Genomic DNA, 25,270 nt, shown 5'->3' on the forward strand with positions numbered 1-25,270 from the left:
TAATCTCCAAAATTTACAAGCAGCTCATGCAGCTCAATATCAAAAAAACAAACAACTCAATCCAAAAATGGGCAGAAGACCTAAATAGACATTTCTCCAAAGAAGATATACAGATGGCCAACAAACACATGAAAGGATGCTCAACATCACTAATCATTAGAGAAATGCAAATCAAAACTACAATGAGGTATCACCTCACACCAGTCAGAATGGCCATCATCAAAAAAATCTAGAAACAATAAATGCTGGAGAGGGTGTGGAGAAAAGGGAACTCTCTTGCACTGCTGGTGGGAATGTAAATTGATACATCCACTATGGAGAACAGTATGGAGGTTCTTTAAAAAACTAAACATAGAACTACCATACGACCCAGCAATCCCACTACTGGGCATATACCCTGAGAAAACCATAATTCAAAAAGAGTCACGTACCACAATGTTCATTGCAGCACTATTTACAGTAGCCAGGACATGGAAGCAACCTAAGTGTCCATTGACAGATGAATGGATAAAGAAGATGTGGCACATATATACAATGGAATATTACTCAGCCATAAGAAGAAATGAAATTGAGTTATTTGTAGTGAGGTGGATGGACCTAGAGTCTGTCGTACGGTGTGAAGTCAGAAAGAGAAAAACAAATACCGTATGCTAACACACATACATGGAATCTAAAAAAAAAATGGTTCTCATGAACCTAGGGGAAGGACAGGAATAAAGACACAGACGTAGAGAATGGACTTGAGGACACGGGGAAAGGGAAGGGTAACTGGGACGAAGTAAGAGAGTGGCATGGACATATATACACTACCAAATGTAAAACAGATAGCTAGTGGGAAGTAGCTGCATAGCACAGGGAGATCAGCTCGGTGCTTTGCGACCACCTAGAGGGGTGGGATAGGGAGGGTGGGAGGGAGATGCAAGAGGGAGGGGATATGGGCATATATGTATGCATATAGCTGACTCACTTTGCTATACAGAAGAAACTAACACAACACTGTAAAGCAATTATACTCCAATAAAGATGTTAAAAAAAACCACAGATTTTTAAGAATGATAATAATTACAGTAGCATAGGTTTGTCTACGACTTCACAGTTTAAAAAAAAATGCTATGGTATTTTTAACGCAATCTAGTTGTCACAAAAACCTTGTGAAGCAGGTACCATTGGCCCTGTTTGCACATGAGGAAACAGATTCAGATTGTTCTCATGACTCGCCCAAGGCAGTAGAATGACTAAATGGCAGCGCTTGGGCGCCAACTCCCGTATCCCGTGGCAGCTTTCCCTTGGCTACTTTGCTTGGTCCAGTTTATCGCCGTCGGTGTTTACCCTTCTTGCACTGTGCTGTCATCTCTAAATTCATCTCTCCAATTCAAAGCCAGTGCTGCACAAATAATGATGGCCTTTCTGCCACTTGAGAAGTCAGGACAGGGCCTGTCCGGAGAACAAGAAGTATAGCCTCACCTGGTGTTCCTAAGCGGGCCTGAGCAATGGTCAGTTTCTCATGGGGTGCTTGGCACTGGCAGCTGGTTTCATCTGCAAATGGGGCAGGTGCAGTCAGGGTCTAGAAGGGAAAAAGAGAAAGAGAATATAGTCTGACAAACTTTTCTTTGGCACTAACTTCCCCTGAAGTTTTATTTCTGTTGGCTACACGCGTGTGATTAAGTAGAAGATATCTGCTGAGTCTTTTGAAGAAATATTGTACTGTTAGAAATAAAAACGGACGCTGTCACTGAAACCTTTTTTTTTGAATGATGCTTCAGAAATAAGAGCTCTTCAGTGTGTACTATCTGCCAGGTACCAGATGTGGTGCTCTGGACACGTTCTCTCTCCCAGGCCCCACGATGGCTAGATACTGCTCTCCTCCTATAGGCATTCTATCCTTCTACAGTGCAGGATGATACCATCTCTATATCACAGAAAAGGAAACTGAGGCTTAGCAGGATTAAGAAATATGCTAAGTCATGCCCCTGGAAAGTCACAATGCTCAGCTTTGAGCATTTCACCAACAACGAGGGCAGACTTCAAACATTCAGACTTACCCACACCCGGGGGTACTCAGCTGGAAGGAATGCCATAGTCAGGAGTGTGGCAGACATCTGTATTTCACACACAGCGGCCTGGCCAATCACAAACTCTGACGTCTCTTTAGCGCAAAGGCCAAAGCCGTTATCTGTGCCCGGGGCGGGGTGGGGGGGGTTCAGTGTGGAGGGGGTTGCCTAAAAGCACAGCATTTCTGGCGGGCTGCAGATAACTGCTCCTCTGGTAGCTCCCACAGCCACCAACGGCTGGAGGCCCCGCCCCAGGCAGCTTGCACTGGGGCTCTGGGGAGCACTGTCAGAGAGATGTAGTCACTTGGAAGCTTGCCCAGGAAGTGGCTCTGCATTTTTGAGTCAGCTTCTTAAAATGAAAACCTCACTCTCTCTAGACAGGGGAAGACAAAGCGAGCAGTATTTTTGTAAACAGGGCAAATGCAATCCCAAATCTATTTGTAGTCTTTGAACCATGCCCTTACCGTGGTCATCGCTACATCATCTTTAATTTTTTTAAAGCTGAAGGTGACGAGTCACTGTGAACATACTGTTGCACGCATACTCATATTGTTGCATGAATTATTTCTTAGAGGTAGACACAGGTGTTCCTTAACTTGGGAAGACTCGACTGAAAAATGATCCACATATGTGACGGGGGGCTGTGGCCCACTTCTGCCATTCATTTACTCATTCACTCATTCACTCACTCAGTCATTCACTCATTCAAATATATGTCAGGCACTATCTTAGAACTGGGGATAGAAGCACGGATAAGACCAGTCCCTATCCTGGAGTAGCCCCCATTCTCCTCTGCCCTGCCAAGAAGCCGTCCTGCCCTGTGCCCACCCTCTCCCCACTGTAGCACCTTCCACCCTGGGAGCTGGAGTCCTGTCCCAGAGTTCTTTGGAGACCTCCCAGTTGCCTGAGACTTTCTTAAGCGCCACCCTCCCATTCGGGACTCTGAAAGCAAACCAAGACTTGAGACATGGATTCTGGAAATTTGAGTCTGTTATTGGTTCTCTTTCACATACTGTAAGGTGACCTTGTGGGCCGTGATGGGCTAGAGCAGTGTTTGTGATGTAGCAAAGGGGTGCAGGTGCAGTCAGAAGAGCAGAGGCTCTGTAGCCACAAAATGGGGGTTCAAATTCTCTTTCCAGCACTTAAAGGCTGTGTGTTCTAATTTGGCTCTCCTAGTTGAAAGGAACTGATACTAGGGACTTCCCTGGCGGTCCAGTTGTTAAGACTCCGCCCTTCCAATGCAGGGGGCGCGGATTCAATCCCTGGTTGGGTAACTAAGATCCCACATGCTGTGTGGCATGGCCAAAAAATAAAAATAAAATAAAATAAAATAAGTAGAAGGTAGAAGAAAGAAACTTAAAAATAAATAAAATTTTTTTAGAAAGAAAGGAACTGATACTAAACGTAGCTCAAGAGATGAAGGATTATTTTATGGCTACCCTGGCACAGAAACTGTGGGGAAGAAAGGAGGAAAGGGGCAGCGGATTAGCCCCAGAGCGCTCTGCATCAACCTGGCTGCTCCCGCTCTGATTACTCTATGTCCTTCTGCTACGTTAAAGTCTCTGCCTTCTCCTCCCTGATAAACTTCAGCTTGAACATGGCCCATTACAGCTTCCTCAGCCTCCCTTCCCAAGATTCATTCAGCAACTTTGGGTTGAGCCTTTCAGCCCCAGTTCCTGCTCCTACCAACTTTCTGCTTCTTTCCATGTTTCCCAATTCAAATTCCTAAAGGAAGATCAGATTGGCCAAGCTCATCTTTTCAAACCAGGCCACAACCAGGATTGGCTGGCACTGAGTCGGGTGCCACCTGGGGCCCACCGGCTGTAGCTGGTGAAGGGAGGAGGAGTGGCCAGGAAGGTCATGGGTGGCCTGTCACTGCTTCTTTAGCAGGGGCTGCCTTTGGGGCAAGAAATGTATCTGACTTTGTGTGTTCTTGAAAGGAAGCTCCTCAACTTAGTTGAAACTCAGTTTTATCTGTAAAATCTGTACCTATCTTGTAGGGCTGTTGTGAAAAATAGGGATCATTATGTAAAGTAGCTGGTACTCAATGACTTGGAGCAATTTTTAGTGCTTCTATTAGTGTTCATTATTATATGTCATAATATATAGTACTATATATTATGATAATTATATCTATTGTGTAGTTCCCCATTGAAACAAGCAAACTGACTCTTGATTGAACTCTAGGACACAACCCAAATAGGTAAATGAATTGGCAGATGGGGTTAGCTTATATTAATGACTGATTAACCTTTAATCTATGTGGGCAGTGACTCTTTTTCACATGATCTGAAATAAATTACTAATTGGAGATCTTTTATGTGCTAGTCACAAACTTTATTAAAGATATAAGGTGTTGCCATTTTCCAAGAAAGCTGTGTTCTAGAGGGTGTGAAATCTGGTAATTAAAGTTGTAAAGCAACAGTAGTTACTCAAAGGTGAAAAAAGGTTTATATGCACTGTGCATTTTGTTCTTAATTATCATAGCCTAGAAGTAGGAAAATGGGAGAAGCAAAGAGATGGAAGGCAGAGAGTATTCCTAAGTGTCCTTGTGAGTCTGTATCATTAGCAGCAGTTGACATGGAGAAGGGGTATTTCTTGTTATGTACAAGGCACTGTGCTTAGAATGGGGAGAATGTAAAAATAAATGAGTCACAGCCTTGTTCTCTAGAACATTGCCTTCCAAAATGAGGCAGAATACTTCCTGAGCTGAGATTCAAGCTCTGCATTCAGGAAGACTTTGGTTAAGACCCAGCTACCATCAACCAGCCCTGTGATTGGAGACAGTATTTCTTCAGCCTAAACATCCCAGTACTCCTCCTCCTCTGAGCCAGAGCAAAGCATTTGATTTAGAAGGAATTCTATGCTACCAAGTTGTCTCCTCCACCTACAAAGGGCAGACCAACCTCAGGGCAATGGGATTAAGAGAGCCAGAGCCTCCAGAGAGGGACAGGGACTGGTCCAACCTGGCCTCCAGGCTCTATACCAGCCTGCAGGGGACCCAGGCCCTCATCTATTCCTCACCGTTTGCCAGAGCTGGAATGGTTGCAGGGATCCTCTCGTCTAGGCCCTATATAAGACATAAAACTGAGGCCCAATAACATAATGTAAAAATCTTTAAGTGCCTACTTAGTGCCATGTATCCGTCTATATGCTATCAAATGTATTAGCTCATTTAATTTATACCACAACTCTGCGAGGCAGGTACTGCCTCCACTGAACTGTAAAGGACCTGTCTTCAACAGTGACGCCAAGTGGCAGCAAGAAGCAACAACAGTGGTAGATCCCTCAGACTCAGGTACCTTTTTGGCTTCCTTTGAACTGAGGATACGCTAGGATTCTTAGACAATTAGGATAAAGGGGCCTCAAAAAGGAGATACTGAACTTCCTGCTAATTAGAAAAGTGAGGGGGGCAAACAATTAATTGAAAAAACAAAAGCATGGGACCATATTTTTACTCAGACTTAGTGAAATAGGTCAGATGACTTACATATAAACGAGCCTCAACTTAGACTCCAAATTACATAGTCGAGTGTTTACTAGCACATGCTATGTGTTTCATATGATGCTAGATGTTTGTAGGGTGGATAAGTCAGGGAAGGAAATAAGAAAGGGAAAAGCAGAATTGGCTCTGGGGCAGCAATCCTCAAAGGCGAAAGGTGGCCTGTTTAGAATGGGAGGAGGTATTAGTTTAAAAAGGCATATTCAATTTTTAGTAATTTTATATATGGGGAGAAAACTCTACCCTTTTCAACCTACAAGTCATAGAAATTAAGCCTCTTGACTGGTAGAGATCATCAGAGGATAGACTATGCCCCCCTAGGAAGCCATATTCCAAATTTGGGGATAGAGAGGCCCATGAAATTTTTATGTTTACTAGAAGAGAGTGAGGATTTTAAAGGGTTAAGAAGCCCTGGCCGGGACTTCCCTGGTGGTCCAGTGGTTAAGACTCCGAGCTCCCAGTGCAGGAGGCACAGGTTCAATCCCTAGTTGGGGAACTAAGATCCCACATGCTACAGGGCGCAGCCAAAAAAAAAGCCCTGGCCCAGAGCCCTGGACCTCACATGTACAAAGCCCTTGCCAGGCCACAGACTTGGAGCTAGACTGCAATAAAACTTCTTTCTACCTAATTTAAGATTTCACAACACCCAGTCATTGCATGTGAACATGTTGCCTATTTGTCACGTAAGTTCTGGTTATGTAAATGACATGGTAGCACCATACCAAAGCCATATACCCATTGAGCTTTTAAAGGGGGAAGATTAGACACTGGGCATTTCATTTGCAGAATATGTTCAACTGGACATTGTCAAATATTTACTTAAAACAAAAGGTATTAGGCACTATATAAAATATACAATACAAACATGACTTGAGTGCAAAAATGGTCGGTAGAACCTCTACTTATGCAATAGGCATCCCTGACTGACGACTGGATCAATCAGACAGCAAGCTAATCAACCAATCAGAACTTAGCATAGTACTGCTGATGGTGACAGGCCAACTGCAGAGCTGCTCATTTAAGCTAAGTTATTTATTTATTTATTTATGGCTGAGTTGGGTCTTTGTTGCCGCGCACGGGCTTTCTCTAGTTGTGGCACGCAGGCTTCGCATCGTGGTGGCTTCTCTTGTTGCAGAGCACGGGCTCTAGGCATGCAGGTTTCAGTAGTTACAGCACATGGGCTCAGTAGTTGTGGCTCGTGGGCTCTAGAGCGCAGGCTCATTAGTTGTGGTGCACGGGCTTAGTTGCTCCACGGCATGTAGGATCCTCCCGGACCAGGCTCCAACCCATGTCCCCTGCATTGACAGGAGGATTCTTAACCACTGCACCACCAGCGAAGCCCCAAAGCTAACCTCTTTCTAACTACAGTGAGGCTCTCCAGTCAGGCAGGCCTGAGTTCAAATCCTACTTCCATAAACCAATGGCCATTTGATTGTTTTTAAATAATTTTTAAAATATTTATTTATTTATTTTTGGCTGCGTTGGGTCTTCGTTGCTGCGTGCAGGCTTTCTCTAGTTGCGGCGAGCGGGGGCTACTCTTCGTTGCAGTGCGTCGCCTCCTCATTGCGGTGGTTTCTCTTGTTGCAGAGCACGGGCTCTAGGCGCGCAGGCTTCAGTAGTTGTAGCACGTTAGTTCAGTAGTTGTGGCTCCCGGGCCTACAGCGCAGGCTCAGTAGTTGTGGCGCACGGGCTTAGTTGCTCCGCGGCATTTGGGATCTTCCCGGACCAGGGCTGGAACCCATGTCCCCTGCATTGGCAGGCGGATTCTTAACCAGTGTGCCACAAGGGAAGCCCCAGCCATTTGATTTTCCAAATTTGAGTTTTAGAAAACTGCTGGTTCTTAACCTCTCTAACCTTCAGTATCCTCACCTATAAAAGGACGATAATAAAATGATCTATCTCATGAAGCTGCTGTGAGAAGTAAATGAAATGACATATGTGTGATTAATATCTTCCTTCTGCCTCTCCAGAATCTACTTTTTCCTCCCCTTCTCTACTCCTCTCTGTATGGCTTTCTGTATGGACTGCACCAATGAGTTCCCTTGCCTTCCCGCTTCCAGGTGGGTTGGGTCCATGGGAAGCGTGCAAAACGCTGGAGGGTAGGACAAGAATGAGCTCAGGATACTCATCTCCCTGGCATCCTCCCTGATAGGAAGCAGTATGCTGGTTCTGCCCTTTTACCAAAAGCCACAGCTCCATGAGGTTCTGGTAACCACATTCTCCCCCTGCCCCTTCATGTCTAGGGGTGGCAACCCCCAAGTGTCCCTAGGCCTCAGGTACCATACTGTGCCTTGAGGTTTCCTTAAACTCTGCCCATGCCTTTGTAAATGGTCCCTTTGTTAACCTCTCTTCAAATTTCCCCTTTAGAGAAAGCCGTCTACGTCTCGACAAGGACTTGACTGATACAGTACATATAATAGTCTGATGCCAGGCTCAGTAAATTTAGCTAGCAAATGGTGATGAGGCATGTTAGAAGCACAGAAATCAATTGAAACGTGAATTACCCATAGTTAATAAAGCCATAACTGTCTCAAGAATGTCTTCCAGTTGGAAAGACTTTTACAACGACAGAACATTTTAGTCAGGATATGCAAGAGACAAGAGCAGGATTTCGGAAAGAATCTACTTCTCCCATGGAGGGCTTTTGCTTCAGGACGGGCCAGCTTTAGAACTGCAAAATCAGAAACACGAAAAGATGGCACAAAACTCTTCCCTCAGTCCCATGCTGTCAGGTCTGTATTTACCCGTCACTGAATATATTTTTTTAAGGCCTGATTTTATTTGGGATCAGAATATTAGTCTTTTGAAAATAGAGAGGAAAGGAAAAGTAGATCTTAGAGTTGACCAGAGGCCCAACACATATGAATCACTGGAGTCTTGGACTGTGTTATTGACGACGTAGAATCTCAGATCAGGCAGCTGGTGCAAAGCCTCGACAGATGCCAGTGGAGCAGAGGAAAAGGAGACCCAGTACACGGCTCAGCACCAAGAAATATCCATTTTTCATTTAGCTAAGTATGGTACGCACATATTATGAAGTAATAGGCACCATTAAAAACAGCAAGACAGATACATCTGCACAGACAAGGAACGATTTCTAAGACATTCTGTTCAATGCAAAAAGCAAGTCACAAAACAATATGTCTACTATGCATACATGTTATATAGTATGATGTCATTTATGGTTAAAGAGAGAGAGAACTAGGTAATTGTGTAGAAACAGTTTAGAACTGTGCTGTCCAATGCCTAGCATTAACTGTATGTAGCAATTTAAATTCAAGTTATGATTAATTAAATTTAAATAAAACAAGTCAGTTTCTCAGTCCCACTAGCCACATTTCAAATGCTCAATAACCACGTGTGGCTAGTGGCTACTGTATTATCACAGATATAGAACATTCCAATCATCACAGAAAGTTCTATTGGACAGCACTGGCCTAGAAAAATACACAACAAATTTTTAACTGGAGTTACCTCTGGGGAAGAAGATAGCATCAGGAGAAGAGACGAAAAAATGTTTTCATTGTTTACTCTGTATATATCTCTTATTTTGTTTACTTTTTACCATGAGAATACATTCATACAATGTATCTAATTTAAAAATAAATTTAAAGAAATATTTCCTCCCCTGTGAATTCAGAGATGCAGGAAATTTAACCAAGGATCAAGTGTCTTGAATGTAAGGGGGAAAAGCTATTTAACAGGAAATGAGTACTTTAAAAAATAACAAGTATTATCCATAAACTCACTGTTAAATGACATTATTCCCAGGTATGTGGAACGTTTAAAACTCATTTGAGCTTTTAGAAACCATTTAAGTTGTCTTCAGGCTTCCCTGGTGGCGCAGTGGTTAAGAATCCACCTGCCAATGCAGGGGACACAGGTTCGAGCCCTGGTCTGGGAAGATTCCACACACCATGGAGCAACTAAGCCCGTGCGCCACAACTACTGAGCCCACATGCCACAACTACTGAAGCCCGCGCACCTAGAGCCCACGCTCCGCAACAAGAGAAGCTACCACAATAAGAAGCCAGCACACTGCAATGAAGAGTAGCCCCTGCTTGCCACAACTAGAGAAAGCCGGCACGCAGCAATGAAGACCCAGCGCAGCCTAAAATAAATAAATTTTAAAAATAATAATAAAAAAAATAAATTGTCTTCATAGTATCCACCCATCATTTATTTTTCCAACAAACACTACTTGAGTGCTTGCTGTATTCCAAGCATTATTTTAGGTTCTGAGAATACATAGGGGAACAAAACAGAAAAAAAAAAAAACCCAGAAAAAAATCCTGCCTTGTGATGCTTAAAGATGATAAACAACAAAAAAAGATTGTAAAAGGTGTAGTATGTTAAAAGGAGATAAGTGCTATAGGAAAAAAATAAGGCAACGAAGGGAGAAAGGGAGTTAGAGAGTATAACTGTAAATAGGATAGTTAAGGAAGTTGATATATGTGTAAATATATAAAGGATCAATTGAGCCATGTGGTAAAAGAACACTCCAGGCATAGAAAACAGCAAGTGCAAAGGCCCTGAGGCAGGAGCATGCCTGGCTTCTACCAGGAATAACAAGAAGGCCAGTATGCCTGGAGGAAGTGAGCAAAAAAGTAGTAGGAAATACAGCCAGAGAGGTGAGGCTGAAGGAAGGCGATGGAAGGCACCCAGCGGTGTGGGGTTTTTAGGATGCTATAAAGACTGGCTTTCACTCTGAGGAGATGGGAACCATTAGCAAGTTTTGAACAGAGAGTGATATGATCTATTTAGTTTTAACAGGACCACCTGGCTGCTATATTGAGCACAAACTACAAGTCGTCAAAGGTAAAAGCAAGAAAACCCCTGAGACATCTGGTATCATAACCATGCAAGAGTAGATGGAGGCTGGGGCCAGGGTGAGGGATGGCAGTAGAAGTGGTTAAGAAGTGTTCAGATTCTGGATAGATTCTCAATAAATAAAATTTGGAATTGATTGGATGTAGCGTGTGAAAGAATGAGAGGACAGGATAATGCCAAAGTTACTGGCCTGCAGAACTGGAAAGATGGCGTTGCCATTCCCTACGATGAGGAGGACACTGGAAGCGTAGGTTTGAGGGTGGGAGGGACAGGATGGGGAGATCAACAATTCCAGTTTTGAACCCACGCTTTTATATAGATTTGTTTAATCTACAACAAATGAGGCAAGAATATACAATGGGGAAAAGACAACATCTTTAATAAACGGTATTGGGAAAACTGGACAGCTACATGCAAAAGAATCAAACTGGACTACTCTCTCACACCATACAGAAAAATAAATTCAAAATGGATTAAAGTCTTAAATGTAAGACCTGAAACCATAAGACTTGTACTAGAAAACACAGGCAGTACGCTCTTTGACATTGATCTTAGTAGTATTTGGGGTGGGGGGATATGTCTTCTCAGGCAAGGGAAACAAAAGCAAAAATAAACAAATGGGACGACATCACACTAAACAGCTTTTGCACAGTGAGGGAAACTATCAACAAAATGAAAAGATCACCTACTGAATGGGAGAAGATATTTGCAAATGATATATCAAATAAGGGGTTAATATCCAAAATACACAAAGAACTCATACAACTCAACATCAAAAGAACAAACAACCCAATTAAAAAATGGCAGAGGATGTGAATAGACATGTTTCCAAAGAAGACATTCAGATGGCCAACAGGCACATAAAAAGATGCTCAACATCACTAATCATCAAGGAAATGCAAATCAAAACCACAATGAGACATCACCTTACACCTGTCAGAATGGCTATCATCAAAAAGAAAAAGAACTAACATGTGTTGGCAAAAATGTGGAGAAAAGGGAATGCTTGTGCACTGTTGGTGGGAATGTAAGTTGGTGTAGCCACTATGGAAAACAGTATGGGGGTTCCTCAAAAAATTAAAAATAGAACTACTACATGATCCAGCAGTTCCACTTCTGGGTATATATTCAAAGAAAACAAAAACTAATTAGAAAAGGTATACAGACCCTTATGTTCATTGCAGCCTTATTTACAATAGCCAAGATACATAAGCAACCTAAGGGACCATCAATAGATGAATGGATAAAGAAGATGTGGTATGTATGTATACATGTAAATATATATAATATAAATATATGTGTGTATACATATATACACATATATGTGTATACATACACACACACATACACATACACAATGGAATATTACTCAGTCATAAAAAAAGAATGAAATCTTGCCATCTGCAACAACATGGATGGATCTAGAAGGTTTTATGCTAAGTGAAATAAGTCAGACAGGGAAAGACAAATACTGTATGATTTCACTTATATATGGAATTTTAAAAACAAATGAACAAACATAACAAAACAGAGTTATAGATACACAGAACAAACAGGTGGTTGCCAAAGGAGAGGGGTGTGAGGGGAGGAAAGAAATAGGTGAGGGAGATTAAGAGGTACAAACTTCCAGTTGCAAAATAAATGAGTCATGGATATGAAATGTACAGTGTGGGGAATATAGTTAATAACTTCAATATCTTTCTATGTTGACATATCATAACTAGACAGTGGTGATCATTCTGAAATGTATAGAGATATCGAATCACTACATTGTGTAACAGGAACATAGTGTTGTAGGTCAATTATCCTTCAAAAACCAATAAACAAACTCATAGAAAAAGAGATCAGATTTGGTGTTCCCAGCGGTGGGGGTGGGGCTGGAGGGGGAAATTGGATGAAGGGGGTCAAATGGTACAAAGATATAAGATAAGTAAGTATTAGGGATGTAATGTACAACATGATAAATATAATTAACACTGCTGTATGTTATATATGAAAGTTAGGAGAGTAAATCCTAGGAGTTCTCAACACAAGGAAAAAATTTTTTCCTATTTCTTTAATTTTGTATCTATCTATAGGAGACGACGAATGTTCACTAAACCTATCGTGATCATCATTTCATAACGTATGTAAGTCAAATCATTATGCTCTACACCTTAAACTTATAGTGCTATATGTCAAGTATATCTCAATAAAACTGGAAGAAAAAAATAAAATTTCACACATTTGATTTGACATGCCTATTAGATCTCCAAGTGGAGATGTCAGGTAGGCAGTTGGTTGTACAAGTCTGGAGTCTGGGACAGAGGACTAAGCTAGCAATATAGGTTAAGAAGCAATCAGAATATAAACGATATTTAAAACCACTAGACTAGATTCATTACTTCAGCTAAGGGGGTGAGCGCAGGTTGAAGAGAGGTCCTGGTGGGCAGATGAGGAAACAATGTATATTTATGGCCTGTCTCCCCCAACTACTATGGAAACTCCAAAAAACAGGGATCAAGTCTGCTCTATTCACTTTTATATCCCTACTCCCTAAGGCAGTACCTGGCATATAAAATGTCCTAAATAAATATGTGTTGAATGGGGGAATTTAAAGTCACTGGAGAGAGAATGATTATTGATAAAAGAACTAGAGAGAGAATGATTATGGATGAAGATTATTGATAAAGATTAAACTCACATAATAAAAAAAAATACACTTATCAATGTTCCATAACTTTTCTTATCATCATGATATATACTACTAGGAACTTGAGAAAATAAAGAGACGAAGGCAAAACTTGTAAGAATTCTGCTTGCCAAATACAATCATTGTTAACATTTTCTACATTTCTTTTTCAAGCTTTCTGATAGGTTATATATACATTTTAACAACTTTGGAATCTTACTGCATGGACAGTTTTTTTCACTCAATACATTATGATTATTTTATCATATCATTTAAATAGTATTCAACTTCATTATTTTTTTTATTAATAGACTATTTTTTAAAGCAGTTTTAGGTTCACAGCAAAATGAGCAGAAGGTACAGATAGTTCCCATAGCACTCTCACTAATTTTAATAGCTATGAAACGTCCCACCAAATAGAAAAATCATAATTTCTTTAAGTATTTCTCTGTTACTGAATATTAAGTTGCTTATATTTGGGACTTCCCTGGTGGCGCAGTGGTTAAGAATCCGCCTGCCAATGCAGGGGACACGGGTTCGAGCCTTGGTGCGGGAAGATCCCACATGCCGCGGAACAACTAAGCCCATGCGCCACAACTACTGAGCCTGCACTCTAGAGCCTGTGAGCCACAATTACTGAGCCCGCGAGCCACAACTACTGAAGCCCACGCACCGAGAGCCTGTGCTCTGCAACAAGAGGAGCCACCGCAATGAGAAGCCCACACACCACAACGAAGAGTAGTCCCCGCTCGCCGCAACTAGAGAAAGCCTGCACGCAGCAACAAAGACCCAACGCAGCCAAAAATATAAATAAATAAATAATTTTATAAAAAAAAAAAAGTTGCTTATATTTTACTAATATAAATAACCTTCTAGACATAATTTTGAACCTCTGATTATTTCCTTAGGATAGGAGTTGAATTACTTAGATCAGGGGTATGAACATTTTAAAGATGAATATTTAAAGAACACTTTAACATATATGGGCAAATTATCTTCTCCAAAAGCTGCATCACTTATACTCACATAACAGTGTATGAAGGCACCTATCTTGCTGCCATCTCACTGGCATTCAGTATTATCTTTGTCAATTTTATAGATCAAAAATGGCATCACGGACTTCTCTGGTGGCGCAGTGGTTAAGAATCCACCTGCCAATGCAGGGGACACGGGTTTGAGCCCTGCTCCGGGAAGATCCCACATGCCGCGGAGCAACCAAGCCCATGCGCCACAACTACTGAGCCTGTGCTCTAGAGCTCGCAAGCCACAACTACTGAGCCCGTGTGCCACAACTACTGAAGCCTGCGTGCCTAGAGCCCATGCTCCGCAACAAGAGAAGCCACTGCAGTGAGAAACCCGCGCACTGCAACAAAGAGTAGCCCCTGCTCTCCGCAACTAGAGAAAGCCCGCGTGTAGCAACAAAGACCCAACGTAGTCACAAATAAATAAGTAAAAACAAATTTTTAAAAAAATGGCATCACGCTGTTTCAATTTGAATTATTTTGATTACAAGAAAGAGTGAACATTTTTCAAATGTTTATTAGTCATTTGTATTTTCCACTGAGAATAATCTGTCCTTTGCTCATTTTTCTATTATTGAGAATAAGTATTTTGAAGTTAGTTAAAAGCAAAACAATAGTAGTCTAAAAATTATCTTAAATATCTTTTTAAAAAAACACATTTTCCAACTTTATCTAGAGTCCCCTCACAAGAATTCCATTTTTTAAAACAATGTGTAAACACCCACATCTAGGTCAGGCTAGTAATTACTGCCCTTCCAGCTATCAGGGATCAGAATTTTATTATACCCTTAAAACACTGACCATCCATAATCTGTAACTCCCCCCACGTGCCCACCTTCCAAACCCCACAGCAGTGGATTTCAAACAGCTGGAAGACTCTTAGTACTACAAATAATACCACATTGCATTGATACTAAAATGTACATTTCCCCCCCACATTTGAACATGTCTGAGATTAGAAGGGGTCTTGCAATAAATGACTTAAAATCCATGTTGGCCATTTTCTGACACTTTAACACCTCTGAAAGGGAAGCGTGTCTTACAATTAATGACTTCTTAAAATTAAGAAGTGCATAGATGCTACGAACAATAGAAAATAATCACCTTTACCTAGAGATAAAAATTCCATACACTAAACCAATTTTTTCTTAGGTAATTGAGCTCAAGACGTTTACAATGAGTATCAATAATAATCTTATTTCTTATTCATCTCCATCTCCTTCCTCATAGGACTTGAGGTGACTTTTTAAAAAATGAAAGTTGGGACTTCCCTGGTGGTCCAGTGGTTAAGACTCCACGCTTCCACTGCAGGGGTGCGGATGTGATCCCTGGTCGGGGAACTAAGATTCCGCATGCCGTGCAGTGTGGCCAAGAAATTTAAAAAAAAAAGATAAAGACAATTTAACAATAAAAGCCATCATAAAAAATAAAAAAAAAAATAATGGAAGTTTAAAATAATACTTGCAACATGTGGGTGAGGATGGAAACAGGGGTTTTGAAAAAAGGCCCAGGGTGAAATGAGCACACAGGAATGTCTATCATGGTCCTCTATATTTCAGGGGGCAGGGCACAAAAATGGCTTTAAGCTCCCAGCAGTCAAAGCAAAGAGGAAGACAAAGTTAATATTCTCTTTAGGCAAAACCCAAAAGAGATACTGAGGAGAAGCACAGCATTTCCTGATGCCAAGTTTTTATTGAAATTCCTCCCATGGTGCCTTTATAAGGGGCATTTTGGGTGATGCCATAGCAACACCAACATATTCAATGACATCCTCCTGATAAAGACAATCCTGTTTTTTATGTTTGTCTCTGTAGCACCCTCCCTGTAAGGCAGAGCCCCAGGACCAAAAAGCAGTTCAAAAAAGCATTTCTACAAGGGGTCAAACATGCAGTCTGAGAATGCAATTCTCTCACTCATGGATGGATCCAAGGGCAAGATTTAAAATATGGAGACCAGGGTTTTCTAACGTGGGATGCGCAAAACAATCCATTAGAGAGCAACACTTGTGTCTAAATTTATTTTTTCATGTTAAAAAACAAGAAAGGAAGGATTACTAACAACCAACTATAATTTCCAAAATTACCCTGGTGCCCCATCTCTGTCAACATAAATATATGTTTATGTATTCTATGTTGTAGAATTTTAATTCTACAAGGTGTTCCAAAGGAAGAATGCAAGTCGTTACAATAGAGAAGGGTGGCCTGGGTCCCCTGATATTTTCATTTACTTTCGGCTTACTGCAGTAAAATACAGTTCACCGGGGCCTATATGAGTGCCTTTGTGGATTATATTACCTAGTTTTAACTAAACCAATGCTCACAAGATCAGCAGGTGGCTTAAAACATTTCCTACAATGAAATAGGAAAGTAAAGATACCATAAGCACAAACTAACACCAAAAAAGTGGCCAAGCTGACCCTTCTACCCTTTGTATAAGTTCTGCACCAGCCACATTATCAGGTGTGAACAATGATGGCCTCATTAGATTTGACAAAAAGAGAGCTGAATCGAAAATGATCGCAAAGAAGACTATTTGAAATATGTGCTATTAGCATTAAACTTCACCTGGAGCATATATTGTACCTTGAGATATTAGCTAATGATGGTATGAAGCTATTGTAATTACCATGATACTTAAAAATGAAGCATTCAGAACATTCAGACAAATCTCTTTGATTTTTTTCAGCAACATTTCAAGATGTGATACTCAATCCTGTACTTCACAAAATAACGTTCTATGTAATGATAAATGTTTAGAAGCCTTTTTTGAGTTGCTACAATTCAATAGAGAAAAACCAAAAGTCTCATTGCAGAAACACCTGCTCTTTAAGTCACAGTAAAACTGGCTGCTCTAATGTGTAGAAAAAAATTGATGTCAAACAAAAATGCATTCCTTAAAAAAAATGCATTCCTTTGTCAGCAAATATATTTGGAAGACATATAGAAAACATTGCTGAAGACTGGAAGAAACAAGCATTAGAACAAATTATGCAGTGTGGGAGGTTTGCTATACAGTTGGATGGAAGTACAGATATTTCTAACATGTCTCAGCTTGAGGTATTTGCTAGATTCTATTTCAATAATAAAACCCTTTTTTTCTGAGCCACTAGAGATGTTCCAATGAAGAAAGATTTTCCAAAGAAAGATGTTCCAAAGAAGACTGGTTCTGCAAACTGGATGACTTCTTTAATAAAAAAAAAAAATACATATATGGAAAACCTGTGTAAGTGTACCTGCCAATGAGGTGATTGCTTTGCTCTTGGACCCTGATCTCCCACCTTTCTGAGAAATACCTCTGTGTCTTCTTTCCATGGCCCTTCCTCTATTGACTCTCTAAATGTTGTTTTTCGAGGTAACATCCTGGAAGACTGGAGGGTAAAGTAGATTAATTTAACCACATTGCATATGGAGATAGGCAGATATAGGGAGGATTTTAATTGCTTTAACCACAGCTCTTCATTTTCCTTCCCTTCAAAAACCTGATAGGACGGCTCAAGGTCAGCTTTTCTGCAATTCGCAGGATTATCCTGAGGCACCCTTGTTAGCTAACCAATTCCATCCACTTCCTTCTGAGCCTACAAACCATGAGGCCAGGCCATTGTTAGACAACACATATAGATTGGGCACCATGGATTTTAATTCACAGATTACCTGACTAGGGCTGGACTGGTCCTAGAAATAAGGCAAGTTTAATTCAAGGGCTTATCTACATCCTCTTTGGGGTTGGGTATACTGACTCCTGGAAGGACTGAGTACATTGGAGCTCTGTGAGCAGCCAAGAACTGTAACTGTAGGTAGGATCTGATACTCTTCCCTAGAGTGTTACCCATTAGATCACCAGAATTGTTTGGAAATGGGAAATCTGTGGTAGAGCATACTCTCTCCCTATTACGGTGATCAGAATATCTTTAAACTTAGTCCTACATAATAACATACATACAGATTCACAGAAAGATAGATAAAATGAAAAGGCAGAGGACTTTGTACCAGATGAAGGAACAAGATAAAACCCCAGAAAAACAACTAAATGAAGTGGAGATAGGCAACCTTCCAGAAAAAGAATTCAGAATAATGATAGTGAAGATGATCCAGGACCTCGGAAAAAGAATGGAGGCAAAGATAGAGAAGATGCAAGAAATGTTTAACAAAGACCTAGAAGAATTAAAGAACAAACAAACAGAAATGAACAATACAATAACTGAAATCAAAAATACACTAGACAACCTGGAAGAAATGGACAGATTCTTAGAAATGCACAACCTGCCGAGACTGAACCAGGAAGAAATAGAAAATATGAACAGGCCAATCACAAGCACTGAAATTGAAACTGTGATTAAAAATCTTCCAACAAACAAAAGCCCAGGACCAGATGGCTTCACAGGTGAATTCTATCAAACATTTAGAGAAGAGCTAACACCCATCCTTCTCAAACCCTTCCAAAATATTGCAGAGGGAGGAACACTCCCCAACTCATTCTACGAGGCCACCATCACCCTGATACCAAAACCAGACAAAGATGTCACAAAGAAAGAAAACTACAGGCCAATACCACTGATGAACATAGATGCAAAAATCCTCAACAAAATACTAGCAAACAGAATCCAACAACACATTAAAAGGATCATACACCATGATCAAATGGGGTTTATCCCAGGAATGCAAGGATTCTTCAATATATGCAAATCAATCAACGTGATACATCATATTAACAAATTGAAGGAGAAAAACCATATGATCATCTCAATAGATGCAGAGAAAGCTTTCGACAAAATTCAACACCCATTTATGATAAAAGTCCTGCAGAAAGTAGGCATAGAGGGAACTTTCCTCAACATAATAAAGGCCATATATGACAAACCCACAGCCAACATTGTCCTCAATGGTGAAAAACTGAAACCATTTCCACTAAGATCAGGAAGAAGACAAGGTTGCCCACTCTCACCACTATTATTCAACATAGTTTTGGAAGTCTTAGCCACAGCAATCAGAGAAGAAAAAGAAATAAAAGGAATCCAAATTGGAAAAGAAGAAGTAAAGCTGTCACTGTTTGCAGATGACATGATACTATACATAGAGAATCCTAAAGATGCTACCAGAAAACTACTAGAGCTAATCAATGAATTTGGTAAAGTAGCAGGATACAAAATTAATGCACAGAAATCTCTTGCATTTCTATACACTAATGACGAAAAATCTGAAAGAGAAATTAAGAAAACACTCCCGTTTACCATTGCAACAAAAAGAATAAAATATCTAGGAATAAACCTACCTAAGGAGACAAAAGACCTGTATGCAGAAAATTATAAGACACTGATGAAAGAAATTAAAGATGATACAAATAGATGGAGAGATATACCATGTTCTTGGATTGGAAGAATCAACATTGTGAAAATGACTCTACTACCCAAAGCAATCTAGAGATTCAATGCAATCCCTATCAAACTACCACTGGCATTTTTCACAGAACTAGAACAAAAAATTTCACAATTTGTATGGAAACAGAAAAGACCCCGAATAGCCAAAGCAATCTTGAGAACGAAAAATGGAGCTGGAGGAATCAGGCTCCCTGACTTCAGACTATATTACAAAGCTACAGTAATCAAGACAGTTTGGTACTGGCACAAAAACAGAAATATAGATCAATGGAACAGGATAGAAAGCCCAGAGATAAACCCACGCACATATGGTCACTTTATCTTTGATAAAGGAGGCAAGCATATACAGTGGAGAAAAGACAGCCTCTTCAATAAGTGGTGCTGGGAAAATTGGACAGGTACATGTAAAAGTATGAAATTAGAACACTCCCTGACACCATACACAAAAATAAACTCAAAATGGATTAAAGACCTAAGTGTAAGGCCAGACACTATAAAACTCTTAGAGGAAAACATAGGCAGAACACTCTATGACATAAATCACAGCAAGATCCTTTTTGACCCAGCTCCTAGAGAAATGGAAATAAAAACACAAATAAACAAATGGGACCTAATGAAACTTAAAAGCTTTTGCACAGCAAAGGAAACCATAAACAAGACCAAAAGACAACCCTCAGAATGGGAGAAAATATTTGCAAATGAAGCAACTGACAAAGGATTAATCTCCAAGATTTACAAGCAGCTCATGCAGCTCAATAACAAAAAAACAAACAACCCAATCAAAAAATGGGCAGAAGACCTAAATAGACATTTCTCCAAAGAAGATATACAGATTGCCAACAGACACATGAAAGAATGCTCAACATCATTAATCATTAGAGAAATGAAAATCAAAACTACAATGAGATATCATCTCACACCGGTCAGAATGGCCATCATCAAAAAATCTAGAAACAATAAATGCTGGAGAGGGTGTGGAGAAATGGGAACACTCTTGCACTGTTGGTGGGAATGTAAATTGATACAGCCACTATGGAGAACAGTATGGAGGTTCCTTAAAAAACTAAAAATAGAACTACCATACGACCCAGCAATCCCACTACTGGGCATATACCCTGAGAAAACCATAGTTCAAAAAGAGTCATGTACCACAATGTTCATTGCAGCTCTATTTACAATAGCCAGGACATGGAAGCAACCTAAGTGTCCATCATCGGATGAATGCATAAAGAAGATGTGGCACATATATACAATGGAATATTACTCAGCCATAAAAAGAAATGAAATGGAGTTATTTGTAGTGAGGTGGATGGAGTTAGAGTCTGTCATACAGAGTGAAGTAAGTCAGAAAGAGAAAAACAAATACAGTATGCTAACACATATATATAGAATCTAAGGGAAAATAAAGGTCATGAAGAACCTAGTGGCAAGACGGGAATAAAGACACAGACCTACTAGAGAACGGACTTGAGGATATGGGGAGAGGGAGGGGTAAGATGTGACAGGGTGAGAGAGTGGCATAGACATATATACACTACCAAATGTAAAATAGATAGCTAGTGGGAAGCAACCGCATAGCACAGGGAGATCAGTTCGGTGCTTTGTGACCACCTAGAGGGGTGGGATAGGGAGGGTGGGAAGGAGGGAGATGCAAGAGGGAAGAGATACGGGAACATATGTATATGTATAACTGATTCACTTTGTTATAAAGCAGAAACTAACACACCATTGTAAAGCAATTATACCCCAATAAAAATTTTAAAAAAAAGAAAGAAAAATTAAGGAAACAATCCCTTTCACCACTGCAACAAAAAAAATAAAATACCTAGGAATAAATCTACCTAAGGAGGTAAAAGACCTGTACTCAGAAAACTATAAGACATTGATGAAAGAATTCAAAGATGACACAAACAGATGGAGAGATATACTATGTTCTCAGATTGGAAGAATCAATACTGTGAAAATGACTCTACTACCCAAAGCAATCTACAGATTCAATGCAATCTCTATCAAATTACTAATGGCATTTTTTTACAGAACTACAACAAAAAATCTTACAGTTTGTATGGAAACACAAAAGACCCTGAATAGCCAAAGCAATCTTGAGAAAGGAAAATGGAGCTGGAGGAATCAGGCTCACGGACTTCAGACTATACTACAAAGCTACAGTAATCAAGACAGCATGGCACTGGCAGAAAAACAGAAATATAGATCAACGGAACAGGATAGAAAGCCCAGAGACAAACCCACGCACCTATGGTCACCTTATTTTTGATAAGGAGACAAGAGTATACAATGCAGAAAAGACAGCCTCTTCAATAAGTGGTGCTGGGAAAACTGGACAGCTACATGTAAAAGAATGAAATCAGAACACTCCCTAACACCATACACAAAAATAAACTCAAAATGGATTCGAGACCTAAATGTAAGACCGGACACTATAAAACTCTTAGAGGAAGAACACTCTTTGACCAAAATCACAGCAAGATCTTTTTTGACCCACCTCCTAGAGTAATGGAAATAAAAACAAAAATAAACAAATGGGACCTAATGAAACTTCAAAGCTTTTGCAAAGCAAAGGAAACTACAAACGAGACGAAAAGACAACCCTCAGAATGGGAGAAAATATTTGCAAATGAATCAACAGACAAAGGATTAGTCTCCAAAATATATAAACAGCTCATGCAGCTCAATATTAAAAAAACAACCCAATCAAAAAATGGGCAGAAGACCTAAATAGACATTTCTCCAAAGAAGACATACAAATGGCCAAGAAGCACATGAAAAGCTACTCAACATCACTAATTATTAGAAAAATGCCAATCAAAACTACAATGAGGTATCACCTCACACCAGTTAGAACGGGCATCATCAGAAAATTTACAAACAACAAAAGCTGGAGAGGGTGTGGAGAAAAGGGAACCCTCGTGCACTGTTGGTGGGAATGTAAATTGATACAGCCACTATGGAGACCAGTATGGAGGTTCCTTAAAAAACTAAAAAGAGAATTACCATATGAGCCAGCAATCCCACTCCTGGGCATATACCCAGAGAAAACCGTAATTCAAAAAGACACATGCACCCCAATGTTCATTGCAGCTCTATTTACAATAGCCAGGTCATGGAAGCAACCTAAATGCCCACTGACAGACAAATGGATAAAGAAGATGTGGTACATATATACAATGGAATATTACTCAGCCATAAAAAGGAATGAAATTGGGTCATTTGTAGAGACATGGTTGGATCTAGAGACTGTCATACAGAGTGAAGTAAGTCAGAAAGAGAAAAACAAATATCGTATATTAACGCATATATGTGGAACCTAGAAAAATGGCACAGATGAACTGGTTTGCAGGGCAGAAATAGAGACACAGATGTAGAGAACAAATGTATGGACACCAAGGGGGGAAAGTGGCGGGGGGCATGGTGGTGGTGGGATGAACTGGGAGATTGGGATTGACATATATACACTAAGATGTATAAAATAGATAACTAATAAGAACCTGCTGTATAAAAAATAAAATAAAATTTAAAAATTAAAAAAAAAGAATAACATACATACAGAAACGTGCACATATCCTAAGTGTGCGACTTAGTGGACTTTCACAAGCTGAACACGTATAGCATCCAGATCAAGTAACCAACCACTGCCAGCATCCATCCTGTGTTCCTTCCACTATCCTGACTTCTAACGTCATAGGTTAGTTTGCCTACTTTTAAAATATTTAATAGAAATGGAATGGTGTAGTGTATATTCTTTCATGTCTGGCTTCTTTCAGTCAATATTATGTTTGTGAAATTCATCCCTATTTTTGCAGGTGGTTGTAGATTCTTCATTCTCATTGCTGGGTAGCATAACATTGTGTGACTATACTATGATTTATTTATTCTACTTCTGCTGGGCATTTGGGTAGTTTCCACTTTGGGGTTATTATGAATAATGCCGCTAAGAACATCTTAATACTAGTCTTTGGTGGTCGTATGTACAACCTTCCTAGGAGTAGAAGTGCTGGGTCAAATATATTTATTTTGAATTTCTAAATTTACTACAAAGAGCTTAGACATCTGATCTGTTTCCACTCGTAGTGCCAAAGTGCCAAAGCATGTGCCAAATGTAACATGGCAGAGCTAAATACAGCACTTCTCAAAGTGCATCCAAACACATCTTGTTTCTGAATCACCTGGGAGCTTGAGCAGGTGGTTCTCGGCTCATTTATGTGGGAGAACTGTGTGTAGTGGCAACAGGAGGCTTTAGAAGTCAGACAAACTGAATTTTAAAGCCCAGCTTTATGAGTTAGTGTTTGATCTTTGGGGAATTACTTAATGCTTGGTTTTCTTATTTATAAGATGGGGAATAGTCATTCTTATTTTACAGGTCTGCAGCCTGGCTAACCAAGATAACCCATATAAAGCAGCCGGCACAGCGCCTAACACAGTATGCGCCATAAATAGTTGTTCCATTCCCTCATTTGCCGATGGAGGAAAATAAGTGAGTGAGACCTCTGGCCCCGAAGTCACTATAGAACAATGACCTTATAGCTAAACCATCTGGAGGTACAACAGAATTTAGTATTATGTGACTTCGCCTACAATCTCAGGCCCACTAGAGATGAAGCACAGAAGCCCATGAGTACCAGCAGCAAGCTTTTGACAACATTTGGTTGCCAATGGGCCATACACACCATTCATGATGCTTCTATTAACCTATTATTATTGTTGTTGTTGTTCTTTTTCTTAAATGCCAGTTTAAATAGCCCTCAGCATCCTTTTACACTGACATCAGGTTCAGTGTGCATGAATTACTGAGTGGAAAACAAAAATCGCCAAGTCAAAAACTTTGGCAGGGATGAGATGATATGAAAATGAATCCACAGGCTAGCCCTGTACATTATTACACAGGCGCACACTACCAGGGTTTGCTGCTTTATTTTCGAATCACTGTGTTTTCAAGTGTGTCTTCAAGAGTGTTGAGTGCTAAACTGTCTCTTTATCCCCGAGCAGGGTCAGCTTCCCCAGCCTCCCACACAACCTGGTTCATGCTGGGATAAAGAGGAAGGTAGGAATGTTAAAACAATAATGCTATGGTCTGAGGCCAGCAACAGGTAATCAGATCCTAGCAAGGCAGAGGCTGTTACCTGGGAAATTATTGGAAGAAAATAGGCCTATTTTGCAATGACTTAGTTTGTTCTACCTTCCTTGCTTTCTCCTTTTCATCGTGCCTCCAGTGATCAGATGGAATAAATCTTTCTACATTTATTTCACTAAGGATCACTGAGAAGCTTTGTATGGGCACCGGCAAAAGATGCAGGAGTCGCAGGACTATGGCCTGACCCACTGTTGGTCTTGAAGCCCAAATATGATTCTTAGATGGGCAGCATCAGTTAAAGAAGGCCCCTGGAGTTCAACGCCATACTGCTATACCTCAAAGAGGACCCAGTATGGGTTTTTTTTACATCTTTATTGGAGTATAACTGCTTTACAATGTTGTGCTAGTTTCTGCTGTGCAACAAAGTGAATGAGCTGTACATATACATATATCCCCATATCGCCTCCCTCCTGCATCTCCCTCCCACCCTCCCTATCCCACCCCTCTAGGTGGTCACAAAGCACCGAGCTGATCTCCCTGTGCTACGTGGCTGCTTCCCACTAGCTATCTACTTTACATTTGGTAGTGTATATATGTCCATGCCACTCTCTCACTTCCTCCCAGCTTACCCTTCCCCCTCCCCGTGTCCTCAAGTCTATTCTCTAGGTCTGTGTCTTTATTCCTGCCCTGCCCCTAGGTTCTTCAGAACCACTTTTTTTTAGATTCCATAT

The 25,270-nt window shown here is 40.4% G+C and overlaps 1 protein-coding gene across 2 annotated transcripts in view; it reads right to left on the reverse strand.

Moving 5' to 3' along the window:
* The window catches only part of PCYT1B (phosphate cytidylyltransferase 1B, choline), a 138,329-nt gene that overhangs the window by 104,136 nt on the left and 8,923 nt on the right, over window positions 1–25,270 (reverse strand). For both annotated transcript variants that reach the window (XM_059911421.1, XM_059911422.1), the window contains exon 2: window positions 1,465–1,564. In XM_059911421.1, coding sequence (XP_059767404.1) covers window positions 1,465–1,564 — 100 coding nt within the window. The remainder of the gene's footprint in view (window positions 1–1,464; window positions 1,565–25,270) is intronic.

This window comes from Balaenoptera ricei, chromosome X (genome assembly GCF_028023285.1).
Source record: "Balaenoptera ricei isolate mBalRic1 chromosome X, mBalRic1.hap2, whole genome shotgun sequence".
NCBI lineage: Eukaryota > Metazoa > Chordata > Mammalia > Artiodactyla > Balaenopteridae > Balaenoptera > Balaenoptera ricei.